At 37.8% G+C, this 22,457-nt stretch overlaps 1 protein-coding gene across 5 annotated transcripts in view; it reads left to right on the top strand.

The window, feature by feature from the left end:
* The window catches only part of KLHL13 (kelch like family member 13), a 79,652-nt gene that overhangs the window by 43,236 nt on the left and 13,959 nt on the right, over nucleotides 1-22,457 (top strand). For 4 of the 5 annotated variants that reach the window (XM_059482852.1, XM_059482853.1, XM_059482855.1 and 1 more), the window contains 4 exons: nucleotides 12,996-13,137; nucleotides 14,000-14,132; nucleotides 14,409-14,605; nucleotides 20,481-21,276. In XM_059482852.1, coding sequence (XP_059338835.1) covers nucleotides 12,996-13,137; nucleotides 14,000-14,132; nucleotides 14,409-14,605; nucleotides 20,481-21,276 — 1,268 coding nt within the window. The remainder of the gene's footprint in view (nucleotides 1-12,995; nucleotides 13,138-13,999; nucleotides 14,133-14,408; nucleotides 14,606-20,480; nucleotides 21,277-22,457) is intronic. The other variant, XM_059482854.1, reaches the window with a different exon arrangement.

Here is a 22,457-nt window from a genome sequence, read left to right as displayed (position 1 = left end):
CTATTTCATTTGGAAATTGAGCTTGAAATCACCTGCTGTATTGTATTGCACTTTTGTTCGTGTGAGTTCTTGTAGAGGTGAAATCATCCTGCTTTGGTCTTGTTTTATTCTTTAAAGTCTTAGCCTTAATACAAATTGAATGTCTTCATAAAAAGTTACAATAAAAGCTTATAAAATAAATTTGAATAATTCATATCTGAATACTTATGTAGTTATACAGGTTGTCAGTATAAAGTAGCTTCACAATGTGCCTTTGTCTTGCCAAATCCTGATGCAGCTTTTGTTCACCTTTTGTTGCTGTGAGTTCTGTGTTAGCATATACAGGTGGCTTTTTTTCTTTCTCTGAAATGAAACTAAGCTCAGGGTACTGAATTCCTTCTGCCTTTATTTAAGGAAGCAGCTCTTCCAAAAGGAGGAAGAGTTGCTTTAAAATGCCCAGGTAGCAGTGTAGGTGACTTTTCTATCTGGAAATTGCTGTAAAGGCTACTACTTTCCAATAGAATTCCAGCCTAATACCTATGATATTAGTACTTTTAAGCTTGTATTGTCTGCTTACAGATAGGCTTTTGCTACAGCTACAGTAGGTACAAGCTCTAAGAGAGAGGTGCACAGGTCCTCTAAATGTATTTTTAATTGTTGCTGAGCGTGGCATTGTTATGGTGGGGCTGAAAGGATGCAGCGCCATGTGCAGGGTCACTATTGTTCTCAGGAACAGAAAGGTAGGGAACAAACCTGCCTGTACAAAACCTCTGCTTTTGAGATTAATTCATCTATGGCAAGGTGTGGATGTGCTCCAGGGTTTTTATGGGAAGCATCAAATATACTTAAGGCTACCAAAAGGGAAGCTGTTTCCTATAAATTGCTACCTATTCTGAGTTGTTAAAAAATATGATTTAAATATAAGGAAAGTATCAAGATGATAAGAGTTGTGAGACATTTGAACCTATTTCAGGGATACAGTGTCATCAGTGTTTTATCTTATGCTGTTGTTTTTAAACTGTAGTGGTCTTAAATGCAAGAAAAATCAGAACTAGCCCAGTCTGATGTCTCTGCTGCTGAGAGGGAGCATTTCTTTTGTGCGTTGCCTTTAAAGTGCTAATCTTAGCTCTGAGAATGCTCCAGCCTTTGTGATGGGGATCGTGTGGCTGATTATCTCAGTGTGTTGAAAGTAGGAGCAGGTTTAGTGATCATGTTTAAACTATATGATGCTGAGCTTATGTGGAGCATGAGAAATATGTGATCAGCAGCCTTAATCATCTCTTGATAATGAGTCAATGTATCTCAATGTTTATGGAGACATTTCTTTATTGGCACACAGACCTGGTATTAGGAGGATTTGTGTATTTAACACTAAAATTATTCATATATTTTATTATAAAGAATGAGAAACATTACAAAATGGCACTTACTTTATTAGGCAATATAATCAACTAATTAAAAAATCTTGGGTTGGCCAGTAAAGTAGGTGATCAGATTAATTACTTTCATTGTAGAGATAACAGTAAATTTGATACTGTTTTATATAATCTGATGCTTTTCATATTCATATTTATAACTTCTGTTGTAAATAGTACTCTGCACACTGGCAAAGAGCTTATGTTTTGAGTAAAGGGTTGAGGAATAAGTGGTGTGTGAAATGGAACATGTATTGATGTAAAATAAATGGCCATAAAGCTCTATAATTCACAGATGAACACTTTGTTCATATTTTGGATCTAGGGTATACAAAGGTATGGTTGAGCTTTTAATCCCTTTGATACTTGACATCTAAATCTTACAAAATAAGGGGTTTAGTGTAGGTTGGAATGCAAAGTAGGAAGGTCTTAAAAGTGTTTTGTTTGGCTTTTTTTCTCTTGTATTTAAAATGAAATTCCAGTTTTTCAGGTTCTTCTAATGAAGTTGACCTTAGCTTTAAAAACTTCATCCTGCTTATGATTTACAGGCGACATATCTAGAGATTAAACTGATGATCAGGATGTATAGATTTTATTAGAGTTTTTTTGGTCTGTGTGCCCGATAGCTGAAGTCTGCCTCAGTTTCCCTGTCTCAAAATGCTGAGACTGGTGGTTGTGAGCAGGTTTGGCTTCTTGGCTGAAGCACCAGTGTACAAAGTGCCACTGCAAAGTGTTGGCTGTCCTGCAGCTGTGCTAATCAGTGTCTGCTTGGGAAGTTGGTGGTAGCTGCTGATGGGGGAAGATGAGTGTGAAGAGATTGTCTCACAGAGTTCTGTGCTTTGGGGAACTTGTGGCTGGGTAGAAGCTGACATGAAGGACCTGCAGAAGCTGAGGTGGGATCAGTTTGTAGATGAGGATGTACTTCTGTCACTGGGAATTCTGCTTGGTTTGCAGGAGCTGGTTTGCAGGAGCTGGCAATGGGGAGGAGCAGCAGGGGCTTGCTGCCTCTTGGCTGGGGGATTTCTATACCACCAGTTATTTATTAGGGATATTTTCAGGACATCCTGACTGCAAAGAGGTAACTCTTCACATTATACAGAGGGTGAAGGGATAAGGAAGGCATACCTTCCCTTACTGCTGCTGAAACTGATTCAGAGTAGCTTGAACTTTCCCCAGGCTGGAGAGATCCAGTGACATTGCTTAGGGAAAATCAAGCACTATTAGACTTGGAAGACTGGCATGTGCCAATATCTGTAGGTGTAGTGCAGCTGGCTGAGTGCATGAGTTAGGAATGCAGCTGTGGGTACGTGCACACGCCTTTGTCAGGCTGCATTTTCTTTTGTGGCACTTATTTTGCTGGGGTTTAGAATATAGATGCTGTTTGTCAAACATTGTGAAAGCTGTTACAGCAAGTTTATGCACCACTAGTCAAATCATATTCATATTTGTGGTTGTGTTGACTGTGTGGAGAGAGACCTACGTGACTTCATATATTAGGTGGACAGTTTCAGCAAAGGAATAAGAGGAAAGGACAAAGTTAATAGCACAGAGAGTGAATAACACTTGAAAAAGTGATGTCCCATGGCATCATGGCTGTTATTTAACATGACTGCCAAATGTTTAAAAACAAAAAGCAACAGTGCCTGACATAAGCAGAGGTTAAGAATTAAAGCACTACTACAGTGAGGTGAGGAGTAGTCCTGAATTATATTTAACAGCTTTGAGGCATGAAGGAACATGGGTCCCACTTCTTGTTCATGGTGCCCGGTATCTCATGCATTAAGAACTAAGAGAATTCTTTCTTATTCACGCCGCTAATGTATTTTTTTTTTAAATTGTGCACATCTTCCATTAATACAAATGGAAGAGATGTTTTTGGAAACTCAGGAGATTAAAGTGCTATGATGAACATCTATAAAGAATTCAATAATGCAAAAATATTTTACAGAGGATTGTTCTGCTAAGGTTATGTCATGCAAGAATATTCTTAGCTGGTTTTTAGAAATTTAAATGTTCAATTAAGTGATTTTAGTCACCTGCATGCCAGTTTTAAAGATAAGTAAAATAAAAGCATTCTTATTTCAGAATAATCCACTTGTAATCTTAGTGCCTTCTATCCTTTCACATGGAATAGTATTAAATGGAGACTACCCTTTGCATGTGTTTTCATAAATTACTGACTAATATTAGAAATAAACAGATGTGGTATTCCAAATGTATTGTTATCAAAGGGTTTGCTACACGGTCAATCCTGAGTCATGTGGTTATGAAATTTGTCTAATAGGAAATGCTTTGCTCTAATGGAAATCAGTTGCTTTGCAGAAAGGTAGAATAAATTCTTAATACTCTGGCGTATGCAGCATTAGTGTTAGCTGCTTATATTGGTTATACAGGTTAATGCTTTTGTGTCTTCTTGCACCAATCTGCTTTGCTCTACAATGAGCTCTTTGAATTTATCCTATACAGTGATATATACTTAAATGGGAAAAGGTGTGTGTGTGTAATTCATCGACCACTTGTATTAGTTCTCTTTGGTGGGACCACCTTATATATGTCTTCTGCCTTCAGTGGTCATTTTTAGGAAATGAACCCTTTTGCTGGGCTCCTGAGCATTTGACAGGCTACACAATATTCACATGCTCCTGTCTTTGGCAACATTTCCATTTTATGACATTGCTTCCTAGACATTTCAAATTTCAACATGTTGGAAGTCAATATGCAGCTCACCTCAGATATGTTTTAAACTGATCTGACAATACATGCAAAAAGATGAATTGGATGAGTAGGGAGTAGAAGGGTCTTGCATCATGCTAGTAGGAGACTGCTTTTAATCCCAGAAATTTTGTGTGTGGAGTTCTCCTTTGTGCCTGTGGGTATTTCTTCTGCTCTTTATATAATAGGTATTTCAATAGATTATTCTAAGTTTGAAATGTGAAATTTCATTGCTGTAATAAACTGAGAAAAATGAGAAAAAACCTCCAACTTGTTTATCATGAAGTCTCCCGGGGCTACTGTTTTTTCTGGGGAGACTTTATAGGGGATGATGTGGCCTACAGGTCCCCAAAATTACACACTTCTCCTTATACAGCAGGATGTTGCAATATTGACATTGTGTTGTGACATGGTAAAGCATTTTTATTGAATTATCTAGAATATGTTACTTAGCCTGTTCTGCCAGCATGTCAGTTCTTCCAGTTTTGTTATTTTTGCCATTATTTCTTTGTCAAGGCAAAAAATCTTGTTGTCCAGTCACATTCTACTCATTGAGTTTTCTAGTGTTAAGTGGTATTTTCTGTTGACATTTGGATGGGGCTACCTGTGGATTTAAAAAAAAACGATTGGTGAATATTTGGGTTTTAAAATAGTAGTTGCTTGTTCTAAATGGTAATAATGGGAATTGTAGTGTAATAATGTGTAGCTATCACACTAAAGTGGAAGTGTGCATCTATATTGCTGTTGTCCAGTGGTGACAAAGATTGTATCAATGTCTAAATTGCAATTGTGGTTTTTCATGGGATGAACAAGTCACATGCCCCTCTTGTCTGGCATGCATAGATCTAAATGCTTTATCACATAGGGGAAAAATATTTGACAATTGAAAGTAATTAATGCCCCTCTACAGACAGACTGCAATAAAGGAATGCTGAAACATCTGTGAGAAGTGACAGAGCAAGAGGAATGATAGATAAGGACCCAAACCCTAAATCAGAATCTTACTGACTTTTAAGGTTTCAGAATTATTCTGACCAGTATATAGGGAAAAAACCTCTAACACTCTTGAGAGGAGTAGTTCCTAATTTGGTTACAGGAATACAGTGGCATATGTGGTCTTTGACCAAATATTGAATGTGCAGGTGCCTCCTTAGCCTTAAATTTGTCTCTAAGGAGCCATTGTGTTAATTTACTAATTTCTGTGTGTGGAAAATAAGGACACACGAGGTACAACTGTAATCTGCTGGTGCATGCAGAATGGGTTTTGTGTTTTGTAATACACAGGATATATTAAGCTGCCTGGTCAAACTTCTTATTTAACTGTTGTGTACTTAAGACCAAACATAAAGAGCAGATAATACATGCAGTGTTAGTCCAGCCTGAACTGGGAAACCTCTGACTCTTCTATTTTACCTTTTTTAACATTAAGGGAATAAAATAGTTCTCCCTATGTAGAAAAGCCACAAAATGTGTATTTCCTTGCTTTTTCTGTTTCTAATAGCAGGAATCAACAGACAAACTCCAACTTTGGCAAAAAGTCATTAGTGAACTGTTTCTAATTTAGCATCATTAAACAATGCAAGTCTGCAGATTTAAGCTACGAATGGCTCAATGAATGCAAACCCTTTGTCAAACAGATAAATGTGGATGTGATGCTAAGGCTCCCAGAGTGATTAAATGCTGTTAGGAACAAAAGCTTTATAGCAGTGACTGAGCCAAATATTGCTTTGTTTCTGTGGAAAACAAATTTGAATTAACCAGCGGGCTGTAATTATGCTGCAAACAGCTTGAGACCTGCGATTGTTTGGTTGTTTAAGAAGGAGTTTTGAAGAGAATATTTTCTGTGTGCAAATTCTTGGGCAATCATACCTAAACAGTTGATGTTGCTCAGTCCTCTTCTGCTGGCTTTGTGGCAGCTGATTTTCTGCTGGCCGTGGTCACAGTGTGGTCTTACTGGAAAATGATACAAAAAGGTTTAAGTGATGTTGGGAGTTTCTTTGTTTCTGTGTTCTCCTACTTGCCATTGAGATCCACTGGTGCTGGAAACAATGAGCCTGTCTTCAATCACCTGAGTGTTTGTGGTAGCTCTCATAATTTCTGTTGATGTGGGCTTGTGGGCTTGGACACAATATGGTGATTTTATGTTGAAGTCCTAAGAGACTTGACTGTACTAAAAAAAAAAAAAAAAAAAAAAAAAAGAAAAAAAAAGGAAGGAAAGGTTAAGCCTTGACATTTAAGTACTAATCTCCAAAACTTTGCTTCTAGAAATAGCTTCACCTGGCGCCTGACTGTGTTAAGCACATGTCATTGTCCCTGTCCCTCAGGTGAGGTTGTGGTTGTTGTTCCCTGTGTAGCCTTGCTGCCTCTGCTGATGGTGCTGGCAGAGCTGCTCAGGCTCTGCTGCTCCTGTGCTGACTTTGCCTTCACCTTCTTCAGCTGGTCACTGCAGTGAGCATCCTGTGCTGTGAGTGTCAGAGCAGCAGGTGAGGCTGGAGCCCTGCCTGCCTCTGCCCATCACTGTGTGCCCACAAATGACCTTCTTCCTTTCTGCTGGATTTGGGGGGTTTGCAAGAGCTGTATCCTCATCTCCTGCTTCCCTTAGCCAGAGCCTTGTCAAAGTAAAAACCCCACTTCTCACTGCTTTGGTCTATTGTATAGAGCCTGTTTTTATGTTCTCTTTTACAGAGCACCCTCACTTTAGAGGAAAGGTGGAAAATGGGACATCTATTTGCTTTTTAATTTAAGAAATAGTATGTTTTACTTTGTGGCTTTCTCCTGGAGTGGAGATTTAAAAGAGCTCAGTATGAAGTTACTAAGCAAATATTTTTAAATGTTCAGCTGTTACTGCTGCCCATCTAATGTATGAAAAAGATGAGGTGTAAAAAGTGGAATATTAAAATATAAACATCAGAGCATTGTCCAAAGTGAACAGTATTTGGCACTAGCTGCAATTTACTGTTTTAGGAGATTGCATTCGCAGCAGTTACAGTGCAATGATAATTCACTTGAGGCAAAAGATCTGTAAACTTCTGATTGTGGTGGCTCCTTTCAAGTGAACCTAATTAAATAGCATTTCAAAGAAAGTCAGTAGCCTGACAAATACAAGGTGTTTTTAGTTTCAGCAGCAGCCTCAAGTTCATCTAATAAAAATTTGGTCTTTAAACTGTCCAGTAAAAACAGTGACATCTGAATCCAGTAGTGTAGGACAACTGGTGAAAGTGATAAAGGAAAGAAAGGCATGATTCCCACTCCTAATGCAGTGTGTGTGTCACAGAGGTGATCCATGCAGAGCAATTTAGGTCCTGCCTTCCAGTGTTGTTCTTGTGTTCATGCTCCATTTGGCTCTTGAGCAGCAGCAGTGGCAGCTCCTGTGTGCCCCAAAGCCAGAGCTGGAGTCTGAACCTGCTCCTTGGTCTGTGGACAGGAGTTAACTTGCTATGTCAACTCACTGGCACGAAAATGACCTTTTCTCTTCCTTTTCTCTCCTAGCTGGAGTCGTGTATCTGTTTTAAAATGTGAACTTGCATTTCCTATAGAAACTTTTTTGTAATAAGAAACCATTAGCAGTTGATAAAAGCTGGTTAGTTTTACTGGGTTCCTGATACCATAAAAGAATTAAATTAGAAATTCTTGATAAAAAGTAGTAATAAAAGGAAATGATGTTATTTTAGGTGAGGACAAGTATAAAAGTAACTTCTTTGCCTGAATAAAGGGTTTTTTGAAATTGTATGAGTAGAAGATATGGAATGGAAATGTGAAATACCATGATTGCATAATTTTTTCATCTACATTATGCTAATATTTGAATTTCTTAAAAAATATTATGAGATTTTCTTTAATACAATGCTTCCCTATCAGTTCTGCTTACTGAGCTCCAAAGTGGCCAGGTACTTTGTTAAGGAATTCCTAAATTCATTACTCAGGAAGTTGGAACACCTGTTCATAATGAGAAGACAGCAATATAGACAATAATTTTTGGGTTTTTTGGAGACTAAGCTTACTTAAATACTCTTTAGCAGATTATGCATACAAAGTAAAAAATTACTTGTATTTTTCTGGCCTTTTAATTAATAGGCTCATTAATGAATTACATGCATATGTGCATGTGTAGGATAGCCCTGGGATGTACCAGGGTTTTATTTTTTGTTTTTTTTTTTTTTTTTTTTTTTTTTTGTTTTTTTGTTTTGTTTTGATAGGTCATAAAATCATAAAGATTTGGCCTGCAATAAGAATAACCTAATATGAAATTGAAATCTCTGTCCTTGTTTCCTGATAAATACCAGAGTCCTGGCACATGCCAGGGGTGATTGCAGCAGAAGCCATTTTACCAGTGACCAGAACACTTGTGGTCATGGTTCATTGAACAGTAATTTGACAGAGAAAATAAGGTTGTAGTCCTTTCAAAAATGAGCTATTGAGCTTCACCAAATTAAGAACTCACTCTCTGGCCGATCTGGCTTTGGCAAAGCTTTTACTGAGTTATGTAAAGACTGGGTTTTAAATAAATTGGAGAACATGCACTCTAAAATATCTGTAGCTGTAGGCTGATCTCCTTACTTTGTTTTCAAAGAGTTTCTACAATAGTCTGAGAAATAGATGAATGGATTACTGATGGAAATGAAAAAATCCCAATAATATTCTTAGTTGCCTTGTTCCTGTTGCATCAGAATAAACTCAACTACTTCTGAAGAAAATGTCAGAATATTGGTTTATTTCATTTGTCCCACTAAGCTCTACAAAATGGAACTGCATGATTTGAATATTCTGTTTGAGAATAAAATCTATCGTAATTTTCAAGGATCTTTGCTTATCATCACCTGGATGCCTCTGAACTATTTTAACAGGTTAATACTTGCTAAGTGGTTTAGAAAGCAATTTGCCTCTGTGAATCATATTGTAACTCCAGCCAGTGAAATCTGTCAGTATTTGCTGGAAAGTTAAAGCATGTTAATATCCATATAATGAACACTCTGTATTTCATCACTCCAAAAATATCTGTTGGAAGTACTTGGAGTATTAACTTGGAGTCATGAGAAAAGCACATTTGGTTGTAGCCTCTAGGAAAAAACTGTGCTGTACTTGAAAGAATCAACATGCGCTTAGAAAGAAAATTCTGATTCAACCTAGCTTGTGATAGCAACTAATTAACCTCTGACACCTCTCTCTGAGCTGCAAGCCGCTGCTTCCCAGAGGTTGCAGAGAGTCAGGCAGCTCCTGTGCCTTCCTCTTGCAGTGTCAATATTCATTTCACATTCAACTCCAACATTCTCTTGGCTAACTATTGTAATGTTCAACCCTCTCCAGACCAAGTGTGTTGAAGGTGATTTTAACATCTACATTTAGAGCAGCTTGTGGTGAATTCTCACTACATGCGACTGTAGTTTTAACTTCTTTTAACTTTTGTTTCCTAACTCTTTAAAACTCTGGTTAAAAATAGTACTGCTGTACTTGTTTAATGATTTCTATTGATCAAAACAATAGAATTAATTAGAAAGTGAATTAACTTTCTCCTTTGGTAGTATGCTTAATTGTGATATACTGTACTTAAAGTAAAAAAAAATCAATATGTTTATCTTCATTACTATTGAGTTAATGATAGTGCTTAGTAGACCTATGTTGATAAATGTAAATAATGCCTTTGGTAAGTGTCCAAACAAGACAGATGTACTTACTGTGGTTTTGTTGGGAAGTCAGTTGGACATTCAGCTCACTTCCCATCTGTTCTGGGTGTGAATGGCAGAGTTATTTCTGAATCTTAATGTTACAGCCCCTGCAACAGAAGCTACATTCTGAATACTTCAAGATTTTGTTGCAGGGTATGTGATGCAATGCTTGGGTTTTGCTTTTTGTGTATTGCAGTTTACACAGAGCTAAAGCACTGTTGTAGTTTCACTTTGTCTAACAAAGCCAAGTTCTTGGTGGTGCATGGAGATAAATGGTGAGCTGCTACCAAGCCAGTGACAAAGTCAGAATTTGTGGTTGCTCTGGGAGTGATCTTTCCCTCTTGGTGAATGTCACAGGGCTGGAATTCAGGGCATCAGTGCCTTATTGCCAGGTGTTATTGCTGACTTGCTTTGGAACTTCTGCCAAACCCAGCTCCTGAATGTCACTTTCTGCAGAAAGGAGAGGGTGCTCAGCCCTCCAGAACTGTTAAGCTGTAGTGGTGTATTTAACAACAACAAATCAAACAAAAATCCTCAAAGTCCCACAAAGAAGCAAAAACCCCACCTCACAATTTTTTTTTTTTTTTTGTCATAGTTGTTTAGATACAAGCCAAACTCTATTAGGATTAATATAATCTACTTGTCTTTATTCACACGGAATCAGCCAAGTTAATTTTTAGGACTAGAATTATAAAAGTTATACTCTGGTGAATTTTCACAGGGTGGAATTTGCAGTTTTTAATGCTTCATTCATGTGTGCAAGTTTCTGTCCATACATAACAGCAAATGTAGAAGAGAAATAGTGAAAATCTTTTCTGCAGAAGAGCTTCAGGTGGTGAACTGCTGAGCTTGTGTGTGAGAGAGAACTGCTCATTATATATTGAAAATCAGGTAGAGAACTGCTTATGGCCACACAAGGCATGTCAAATGTCTACTTTTAGGTATTGCAAGTATTTTAATATTTATTTTATCCTCTGTGTTGACTGTGCAGTTTTAACAAGGCATTGTGTTCTATGGAGGATAACCTGTAGAGAACCGAGCTATGGGAAGTTGTGTGTCATGTTCAGAAAAATGCTTCCCTTATTCCAGCTGTCCTTGGAATAAATGAATCATGCTCAAGGTTTTGCCTTCATTTGTAAAACTTATGAATTATGCTGTCTGTCAGGAAGTCAAGCAGTGATGTGGCAAACATGGTAAAAAGCCCACTCCAAACAGCCAAGGAGGTTGGTTTACTTGTCTGTTTCTTTTCATAATGATTTTAAACGATGTGTTCACTTTCTATTTTCTTCTGAGTTCAGAGAAAGTATTTTAAATACTCCTTCATGTAACTTTTATCTGATCTGACATTTTGGGAAGATGCTTCAAGAGCAAAGAATCAGATTCATGCTTGTTGAATCTGTTGTTCTTCATGCCCATGCTTGCAAGTCTCCCCACATTATTTTGTATTTCTTCCCAGGAAGACAAGTACAAATTTAGAGAGTGGATGTCCTTTGAAATTATGTGAGACTCTTGCCTCCATGCGATTGTATGAAAACTGAAATAAACAGAAATCAGCAAACCCAAAACACCCTAGAACTGAGTGAACAAAAATATTTTGGGTTGTGAGCCAGCAACTGCTTGCTGCTCTGTTGCATAGTTGTGTTTGTTGGATGCAGAGATAGTTTGGAGAGCTCTTTTGAAGGTATACCCTGTAAACTTTATTAAATGACTCTGGATTTGTTTTATAAAATAGAGATAATTGTGTTTCAAAAATAGCACAAATCTTGCATGCTGCAGTTCATCCACATTAGTTTATTCAGCTGAGTACATTAGAAGTCACAGCTGCTCTGATGTACCCTTGTTCCTACAATGTTATGTCTGTGTGCATAAAATCTCACTGTTTCAAACCCATGTACTCTGTTGAATGGTGAATTTGTTTTGAATATGTTTTTGTAGCTGACCTTTTGTACTCATGGCTTTGAACAAGGCGCTTCAATGCTATGAGAGTAATATGTGAGTTTCAGAAAGTGCTCTACGTGGTCTTTGTACCCAAAGAAGGTGGGGGTAAATGTTTTTTTAAAAAAAGGAAATTATGAAAATTATTTTTCTTCCACAAATTCCAGATTTTTCCTTTTGACTATGTGATCATAACCAAACTGGGGACAAGGAGGGGGATTTAAGCACATTCTAGTTACTTAAAGTAATTTCTGAAACTGGTTTGAAGGCCAATGTTTTAACCTGCATGTTTAAAATTTGGAATACTTTCTGTATCTGAAATTTGCAGTAATTATGTCAAAGAGCTATAAATCTTTTTTGAGATATGGAAATACTTGATTAAAAATGGAAATGCCCTCTTCTGTAGATTTATAGCTTTTGTTTGCTAATTAAAATTGTGTACATATTCATTAGACCTCTATACAGGCTCATAGGTAGAACATTAAATCACAGAAATTACAGAAACTAGTTGTTAATATTTCTGTAGAAGAATTTTATTAACATTGTATAATAATTACAGGTTAGCCTAGTTAGGCTCTCAGATGTAATCTAATTTATATCTGAAGACTAAAATAGTAGGCTAATAACACTGCAGTAATTCTTTAACAATTCTACCTAAAATTAGCTTGTCCTGTCTAGATTTGGACAGTAATTGCTTGGAATCACATCTTAAATTAAAATTATGACATGTTTGCCTGGACAGTAGCAGAATACTGGATATCATATCCGGAAGGAGTTCTAATTGTGTGTTTCTAAAAGCAGGTTAAAAACTCCATGATGTATATTTTCTTTTATGAATAGTCATGCATGGATGAGGTAATGCAAGCTGCAAGAATGAAAATACTTTTTTTTAATATTATACTTAGAGTTTCAATGTTTCACCAGTTTGGCAAGGAAAAGCGAAGATGCTTAATTTTGGAAACCAGATGAAACCTCTATAAACATCCTACAACACTGGATTGTAGAAATAGCAGTGTTCAAGTGTCTAAATCAGGGAGCTGGGGATGGAAGGAAAAGGAAAAACTTACAATCAAAAAAGCAGTTATGCCTTTTTAGGGACTGTTAGAGACTGTTAACCCTTCACTTTCTTGAATTAGCTGAAGGGAACCACTAAGGACTGTTGCCTGCTGATTTTTTTTCCTGTAGCCCCCGTGCTGTTACATTTCATTCCAGAAGCCTGTGGGTTTAAAACAGAAGATCACTGAATGAAACTGGCTTTGGTGTTGAGGTTTCTCTGTTCCAATTCCCCTAGATCCCTGGTGGAAGAGGAGGATCCTCATATGAAAGTGTCTCTTGGCAGCAGCGATATGGGCGTCTCTGCCCACCTGCAGTCTTCGAAGACAGGAACCACCAGGTTTTTCACCAGCAATACTCACAGTTCTGTGGTGTTACAGGTAATGAAATATTCTCATCCTGTATTGAGCTGTACTGAGATTTTTGGCTGCTCTAAACAATGTGTCCACTCAATAGATTTCATTAGTCTAGTAATTCCTGTAGAGCCTCAAAAACTCTCATGTTCTTGGGCTGTCAATGCCCACAAGCAAACATGGCTTGGGACTTGCTTTCCTGTGAGATAGAGGCTCAACTTTCAGCAGCAGCTTGCAAAACAAACCTGGCCTCCTCCTGGGGTCATATCCCAGTCCACTCTCAAGTTCTTAGAGGTAACAACATTTAAACTCTGATGTGACAGCTGTATGAAACAAGCTCACTTAAATATCATTATTTAATTACATTAAGCATGTCGCTAAGAGGCAGAGCCCTGCCAGGTTTGGTGTAATGCCCTGTGCTGGGTCTGACTATGGCACTACTGTGTGGTAGAACATCCATAGAGACAATAAACCCCTTAAATTGCTGTGGAACAGAATTATATCTAGAATGCATATGTGACCAGAAGGGGTAGGTCCAAAACAGGTAGCAGTCCCTCCGTGAAACAACTGCTATAGTGAAAGCTTACAAAATAAACTCCTTCCTGAAAATAACTTAATTATTTGAATAAAACTACTTTCCAGGGCCTGGTGTACTTGGCATTCATCAGCTGTATCTGGAAAATGATGATTCTGCTTGTCTTCAATGAATACAAATCATTGAACATATTACAGATAATGGTTTTAAGATGACAAATTATTTCTTTGTCACTTTTTTGGACCTATACCTCACATGTACATGAAATTAAATAAATATTTACATAAGGGAAATAAGGGATTCCTGCTGTCCTCCCAAATCCAAGGGATGCTTTGCATTGTGCTTTTCCTGCAGGGCTTTGACCAGCTGCGGGTGGAAGGTTTGCTCTGTGACGTGACGCTCGTTCCTGGAGATGGTGATGAGGTGTTCCCTGTGCACAGAGCAATGATGGCTTCTGCAAGTGATTACTTCAAGGCCATGTTCACAGGTGGTGTTTTTATTAAAGCCATGTCTGTCTCCAATTTGCTGCTCCAAATTGCTCTAATTCAGACACTCAGACACAAGTTCAGTGTTGAGTTCACTGATTTTTTTGTGAATCAGTCCAGGACTGCAAACAACACTGTGGACTAAACATCTCTCTCTACTATTGCATATGAGGTTTTAAATTAAATTTTAAAATTATATTTTAGTTATCTCTAAATTTATGAAATAGTTTCAACCCCATCAAAATGGTCATTAACATTTACCTGCATGTCTGTTTCAGGAGGAATGAAGGAACAAGATTTAATGTGCATTAAGCTTCATGGTGTGAACAAAATAGGCCTAAAGAAGATCATTGATTTCATCTATACTGCAAAACTTTCCCTTAATATGGACAACCTTCAGGACACACTGGAAGCTGCCAGTTTTTTGCAGATTTTACCTGTTTTGGACTTCTGTAAAGTATTTCTTATCTCTGGGGTAAGACTATTTGTTTCCCATTTACAGTCTTTAAGGCCTTGATATGTAGTTTTGTTTTTTCTTCTCTAATGCCACTGACTTATGTAAAAATCAAAGTTATGTCTAAAACTTGCCATTATTCACAGAGAAGAAATTTGCTTTATAGTTTCCTTGAAAAACTTGGTTTTCTTCTGAGTATTGCATTCAGCATGAGTTTGATACAAATGTTTTACCACATTGAAATTCTTCCCTTACATGTCTGATTTGAGATGTTTCAGGGTCTCCCTGCATGACTGCAGTCACTCTGATATTATCTGCTTGCTGCATTCATTAGGTGTGCTTCAGTTACTGTCACTTTATTCCTGTATTTACAGCCCCTCCATCTCCATGGGGTGCAGTTAGCTGTTTTCTGACTCTAACAAGAATGAAAGCAATATCCAGAGAGGATCCCTCAGTACCTCCCCTGCCCTGCCAGCAGTGAGGAGCTCCTGCTCTGTGGGGCTGTAGAACAGCAGTGCTGCAAGAGCATTTCTGCCTGGAGAGACATTCTGCTGTTATTTTTAATGCTCACTGGAGGTTTTCTAGTGTTGATGTTAAATGCTTATATATCTCACTAGAACTCTGACTTTAACAGGTGTATTCCGCACAAATTACAGAATTATTTGGAAATCAGCTTTTTGATTCTGTAATGAGAAATAAAGAAGCAGGTATTCCTGTTGCTCTGCAGAGTACAGGCTCAGAAATGTGGCCTCCCTAACTGAAAATATGTACCAGGATTTATGCAAACCAGAGGATTCTAAGCTAGTAATAACAGCAATTTGTTTCCTATGATGTGTTAGAGATATTCAGGCTTGATAATGCCATTTCGCTTTTAATTTGGAGACATTTTATAAGTGACCTGTCTGAAAATGTTGTGATAATATTCCATTATGCTTAATACTCTTCAATCCTACCCCATCTATTATATCTTGCTCAGTGGTTTTTTTACCTCCAAAATGATGCCTCTCCAGGTTTGACATTACTATAAATACCAGCTTGGGAAAAGGTCTTGGTGGTGTTTTGAATCAGGTATTTGAAAAGGGCTCCTTCTGATGGGAGCTGAGCCCTGGGGACACTGTGGTGGCCTTTCCCCTTTCTGGGTAGAGCAGCTCCTTGTTTATTTTGCTGTGTGAAGGAAAGAACTTTTTTCATATTGAATCATGTTATTGTTTAAAATGCTCATTCTCTGAAAGTATGTTCACTTGTGATGTTGACTCAGTCACTGTTTTTGTTCAAATAAGAAATATCTTGTTTGATACTGCATTTCATTTCCAAAGAATGAGGAAGACTTTGTTAATTCTCTTAATTTTATTGGGATTTTTTTGGGGAATACTTTCATTTAGACTGATGTCTGAGGGAACATAATCTCATTCATGGTATAGCTGTAGAGGAAGTACAAAACTGAGGTTGTTCTGTTAGCCTAGTTATGTTCTTAGCATCTTTATGTAAAGAATTTTTGAATGACCTTACTTCTAAAATTATGGAAACAAGAGTTGTTGAGCAAATGAGCTTCTTTTTGAAGGAGCATTTCTGTAATTTAAATGAATATTCTGAGCAAGTATTGAGCTTATTTCTACTGAAGTTAGCTGGCTTGACAGCTGAGGTAACCATTCCCAGACAAATGCCTAATTGTCTTTCAATTATCAGGGGAGTCCATTATTAGAGAGATTATAGAAGTCAGTTTATGTAAGGCATAATGTAATTGTGTACTTTGTAAGAGGGTATTGGAAATATTTACAAAGAAAAACCAAAGCTTAAGGTAAGAGCTTAATTTACGTAACAAAAATAATGAGACCTTCAAAGAACAATATCTGTTGTAGCTGACTTGAAAGTGGTTTTTTTTTTTATTTGCTCTGAATTTACACCCCTCCTGTCAAGTATCCCATTGCGCTGATTATCTTTGCTCTGCAACCAGACAAACTCTCAGAGAAAACAGTGGAATACTTCCCAGGATGTTTTCAGTTTTACTGTTACTATTGGTTTTCAATAATTATAGCTGTGCAATAGACGACTACTCTCACATTGACATCTAACTGAGCTGTAATGTAAATAAAATTCATTAAAATGCTGTGGAAATGTTTTCAGGATACTGAGTTCTAGACACAACACTGATTTTGCAAAAGTAGCAGCAATGTACAAAATGGAGGAAGATGAGAAACTTGCCTAAGTGAATTACAGCACTTAGGAAAATTACAGGGTAATGGGGAAAGGGTTGTTACACTGTAATTAAAGAAAACATTCCCAAACATTGAAAATTAATGTCTTGGATGTACCTGCAAAAAAAATTTATTCTATCTATAATTTGGTGCTTTACACTTTTGTAACTACTAGGAAAAAATCAAATATTGAAGGCTTAATACTTGGAAGTTGTGTTTTGTCAAAAAAAAATTTGTTATCTGAGGATGGAGCAAGCTAATCTGTTTTGTGGGAGTGTGGGATTTAACCCTGGGACCAGCTCTGACAGCCACCAGAAATTTGACTTTGTACTGTAGGGGTAAAATGGATTCTGTTTTCTGAGCTGGTCAAATTTCTGTGCTGTTTTTTCTGGGCTTCTGTCAATGGGAGCTCATAGGAAAATTGAGGGTTTCAGGGGTTTGTTTGCTCTTTTAAACTTTGACCCTTTGAAGCACTGCATTAAGTGCTTCAGTGTCTGACAGCCACTGACACAAAACAAAGTCAGACACCTGATTGTTTTGTGCTGCTGGGTTTGAGGGCTGGATTTTTTTGTGCATGCTGCTTTTCCTGAGCTGTTCTCCAAGGTTCTCATACTTGCAATCATTTGGCTGTGTCCAGTTTTGTAGTATTTTATAGTCAGTTAGGTTTTTATGAGAGCTTGGGAAGTGGTTGCTACCAAAATTTCAAAGAATTAAGTGAACTGCTTTCTCAAGAAAGTACTTTGGCTTTTGTAACATGGTGCTGTGCTTGACCTTTCTTTTTTGAAAAGCTTTTTAGTATTTCCTACAACTTCTGTTTTGTAATGAGCAATTACAATGAGTAATGTGAGTGAGCAGCTCTGCTCAGTAGTCAAAGTCCATATAAAATAGGATTTATTTAACTGGAATTCTCAACTCCTTGTGGAGCTGCTTAGCTGTTTGAATGTCTATGGCTTTTAACTCTTTCCTTGTATTTTTACTTGTTATTGGATAGACTGTACAGTGTATGTATTTTCACCTGATATTTCCATTCCTCCTGTTCACTTCAGTGGGATTTCCAGAGTAGGCATTCCTTCTCTTCATTGAAGAGTTCCTGGTTGACTGATTTCCACACAGAACCATAGCATAAGTCAAACTTCTAAAAAAAACAGAAACCCCCAATGTTTTATATTTATTTAAATAACATTATTGTGCTGAACTCCGTCCTGTTTTGAATATTCAAGTAGAAGTAGCTATAGCATTTCTTTCTGTTGAAGGATTATTTTTTGGCTCAGGATTTAAGAACCTAGAATATATATTTTTATGACTTTTAAGTCTTTGCAATATAATTTACGCTGGTACATTGATTGTCAGAGTACAGAAAAGAGGGTAACAGTAATTTTGGTGAGTCAAACATAGTGCACAATTTCAAAAGCATAATGGGAAGTACTTACAATCATATATGAAAAAAACAACCCTGAGTGCAGTACAGTCCCAGTGGATTAATAAAGGCAGTATAAAGTAAATTTTCCGAGAATCAGGGCTTGACTGGAAGCTGCTGATGTCATGTTCATCAGTCCTTAACAGTGTGTAATGTGTCAATAAATTTTCCAAATGTAAGAAGTCCAGGAATATGCTCAGCTGCCTGGAGTGTAACATAATTATGGTAATACAGAACTCAATGCACTCTGGGCACTGGATAAGTGGCAGCCAGCAATAGCTCCAAATTCTTCATTGCATCCTGGGCATGTGCCAGTGGTACAGAACCTGTGCAGGTTTTGCGTTGATCTTTTAAGTTCAAGTGAGCCTTTCCTGTATGCAATAATTTCTGCCTGCCTACTTTGATGTGAAGGAAGTGCTGCATCTCTCTAGTTTGGTGCCAGACAATGTATTCCAAAGCGATTTTAAAATAGAGTAACTATATAGCAAGAGTTAAGATTTTGTGGCATGCTGCAAGTCAGCTGTTTGTTAAGGGGTGATTTTTTCATTGCTTTATTTTGTAATACAACTTGGAAGAAATTTTGGGAGAAATTCCACCAGACCAGGCCGCTCAGAACTCCATCCAGCCTGGCCTTGGACACTTCAGCAATGGAGCAGCCACAGCTTCTCTGGGCAATCAATGCTGATCCTCAGAACCAGTCAGAGAATATTTTACAGGCTGTTGCTAGTTGGTGTGATTATATTTTTATATAATCTATGTGGTCTGTCATGTAATACAAAAATTATTTCCATGTATATAAAGTACAAATATTTTCGTACTAGAACTCCTGACAGTCTCCTGCACATTCATTTTATAGATAGGACCTGATTAGAGGATTAGTAGATGTTTCAAGATGCGTGAATGAAGACTTTGGATGACTGTAGATCTTAACTCTAGGGCAAGTTAGATCAGTTTCTAGTGAATTAAGAAAATCTCCTATTCCTGTACTCTTAGACATTTGAATTGTCTGGTATTAAAGGACAATGATCAGATTGAGTTATACAGCATTAAAATCTTCTAATCTCTGTCATGACCAGAAGTCATTTGAAGGTTTTTGAATTCTTAGGCTCCAGTCAGGTCCAGTCCTCAATCTTTATAATCTTTTTTTTTAAATAACTGTGAGATTTGTAAGCTTAAATTCTTCTGGCATTAGGAATGTAATGAGAATCACAAACTTGTGGAAATGGTTGACACTGAGTAGGACTGACATGCACAGAGACTAGAACATGTGTAAATGAAGCTTGGTCTGGAATAAGGTTTGAATGCAAAAAAGCTGCAATTCTTAGCAAGAAGCATTTGATTGACTTGCTGGGCACATGTACCAGAGAGCTTCCTGAAAGGAACTGGCTGGGTTCACTGAAAACCCACTACAAGTTTGCCCCGTTCCTGGCATGTTTCTTCCTTCCTGTGCCTTGGATTCCAAGGGACCTTAGAAATTCAGCAGCCAAAGATATAGAAAGATAGATGCAGCTACAATGTAAAACAGATGATTACCAAGTCGCTCAAGTACTGAGTTAAATTAGGGTGTGATCCATACTGCTAAAGCATTTAATGAGCTGGGTATTTTTATGGGAAATCCTTCTAGGTTCATTCTTTTTAAAAAAGTATGTTTGATCTAAAATCACCACCTTTGTCTTATTTTTAAGACACATATATTTAGTTTTGAACAGAGTCGGTAAGAACACTGCCTTGATTTATTAAAGATCCATTTTTGTTTAGAAAGAATGTATTCATGAGATTGAACACTGTAAATATGCCAAAATATGTGGCATGCAGGGGTTAGCTGTGCCGTTCTCTGTGGTTTTATTATGCCAATACAATTTTAATAGTGTCAGAAAATGTCTAATGGTGAGACTTTTGTTTTGCTCTCTATAACCTTGGGCTGATCACCTGTCCCTTCACTTTATTTTCCACATGTCTTTCTTACAAAGATGTTTTCAGAGCTTTTCAAAGATGAAGTGCTATATAACTGCTATGCCTCATCATTGTATAAGGTGTTTGACATAATATATGCCATCTGCTTGTTACTTGTCTCAGTTCTTTCTTCAAAAGAAGGAATAAATTGGGTCTCCCTTTGCAGTCAGGAATATATACACTGCATTGAATATTTGCTCATGTGTAAATCACCTTGAGCGCTGCAAAATGCTGAAATATTTCTGATTCTACATTATTCATAAATTTTATGTTATCATTTAGACACCAAATTAAGAAAGCATTTTGATCCCTTTTTCTGTTTACTTAATAGGTTTCATTGGAAAACTGTGTTGAGGTTGGGCGAATTGCCAACACATACAACCTCACAGAAGTGGATAAATATGTTAATAATTTCATCCTGAAGAACTTCCCTGCGTTATTAAGTACTGGTGAATTTGTGAAACTCCCCTTTGAACGTCTTGCCTTCGTGCTTTCAAGTAATAGCCTTAAGCACTGCACTGAACTGGAGCTCTTCAAGGCGGCGTGTCGCTGGCTGCGCTACGAGGAGCCTCGCATGGAGTACGCCGCCAAGCTCATGAAGAACATCAGGTTTCCCCTGATGACACCCCAGGATCTTATCAACTACGTTCAGACAGTGGACTTCATGAGGACTGACAACACCTGCGTCAACTTGCTGCTGGAGGCCAGCAACTACCAGATGATGCCGTACATGCAGCCGGTGATGCAGTCGGAGCGGACGGCGATCCGCTCGGACAGCACGCACCTGGTGACGCTGGGCGGGGTGCTGAGGCAGCAGCTGGTGGTCAGCAAGGAGCTGCGCATGTACGACGAGAAGGCCCACGAGTGGAAGTCCCTGGCACCCATGGACGCGCCGCGTTACCAGCACGGCATCGCCGTCATCGGCAACTTCCTCTACGTGGTGGGCGGCCAGAGCAACTACGACACCAAGGGCAAGACGGCGGTGGACACGGTCTTCAGGTTTGATCCGCGCTACAACAAGTGGATGCAAGTGGCATCTCTAAACGAGAAACGGACCTTCTTCCACCTAAGTGCCCTCAAAGGACATTTGTATGCAGTCGGAGGTCGGAACGCAGCGGGCGAGTTAGGTGAGTCCTGCTGGAGCCTTGCCTTGTGCTGGGCATGGAAATGCCCTCTGCCCAGGGAGTGGGTGGAGAGAAACAAGCTGAGGTCGTTGGAGAGCTGCTGCTTTCTGGGAGTACTGCAAATGCAGAATTTTTTCTGGATACTCTTAGAAGTTAATTTTAGAAGGAATCCCACAAAACAATACCAAACAATAGAAAACCATTCCAATGTCATGTGTACTGATGTGTATTATCCAGTGTCTTGGCCTTTACCAGGAAACATGAAGTGAGCATCTGTGTCTGCCTGTGTAAGTGTAGGGAATATAAATGCAGTTTTAAAAAGAAAAAATTCATCATTTCTTCAGCTGAGAAACAAAATCCATTCCTAAAGGATACATGGCTCTAGCTGAAACTCACTCTTGAATGAACATTATGTTTTAAAAGACAAAAACTTTTCTGGAATAGTATTTGAAATGCCAAGGGTTTTTTTGATTTTTTCTTTTTCTTTTTTTTTTTGGTGGGTTTTTTTGTTTGTTTGGGGGTTTTTTTTGTTTTAGTCTTAGGACTGATTTGTTTCACTCACAGATTAGTGAGATTCAGGTATTCTGATGTTCTGGACTTTTTAATTGTTAAAAATGTTATATTTCACCTATGATCTTATCTGTACAAATGACTGAATGACTTGATCCTGGTCTCTCTTCTTTTCCCCCCTTGCAAATGATATTTAATTTGGTTTGACCAAAAAAACCCACAAACAACCCCAACCCAAACACACAAAACAAAAATAAAAACTCCAATAAAGAAGGAAGCAAACAAAAACAGAAGGAAAAAGCCCATATCAGTTTCCAGAGAACAAGATAGAAACAAATAATAAATACATGTAAGTTTAAATTTAACAAAAATATGCAGAGGATGACCCTATTAATCCACTGCATTGTGCAAAGCCATAGTGGTTAACATTTAGTCAAGTCTGGGATAGGAGACAACTGTAAATTTGTCTGTGCTTTAAAATTGAAATGTTAGAGAGATTCAGCTTGGAAGTTTAGCATAATATTATATCTAAACCAGATCTAACATCTCATTATTTAGTTTTCTGCTTTCAGCCCAACACTCAACTGTCCCATGTCCCTTTGTGGCTTCTACCTCTTGGTACCAAGATTTACTTTTCAGAAATGCACAGATATCTGTAAGTGCAGTGAGAAACA

This window comes from Ammospiza nelsoni, chromosome 15 (assembly GCF_027579445.1).
Source record: "Ammospiza nelsoni isolate bAmmNel1 chromosome 15, bAmmNel1.pri, whole genome shotgun sequence".
Classification (NCBI taxonomy): domain Eukaryota; kingdom Metazoa; phylum Chordata; class Aves; order Passeriformes; family Passerellidae; genus Ammospiza; species Ammospiza nelsoni.
The sequence above is the reverse complement of the archived record's forward strand: the minus strand, read 5'-3'. Positions and strand labels throughout refer to the sequence as shown.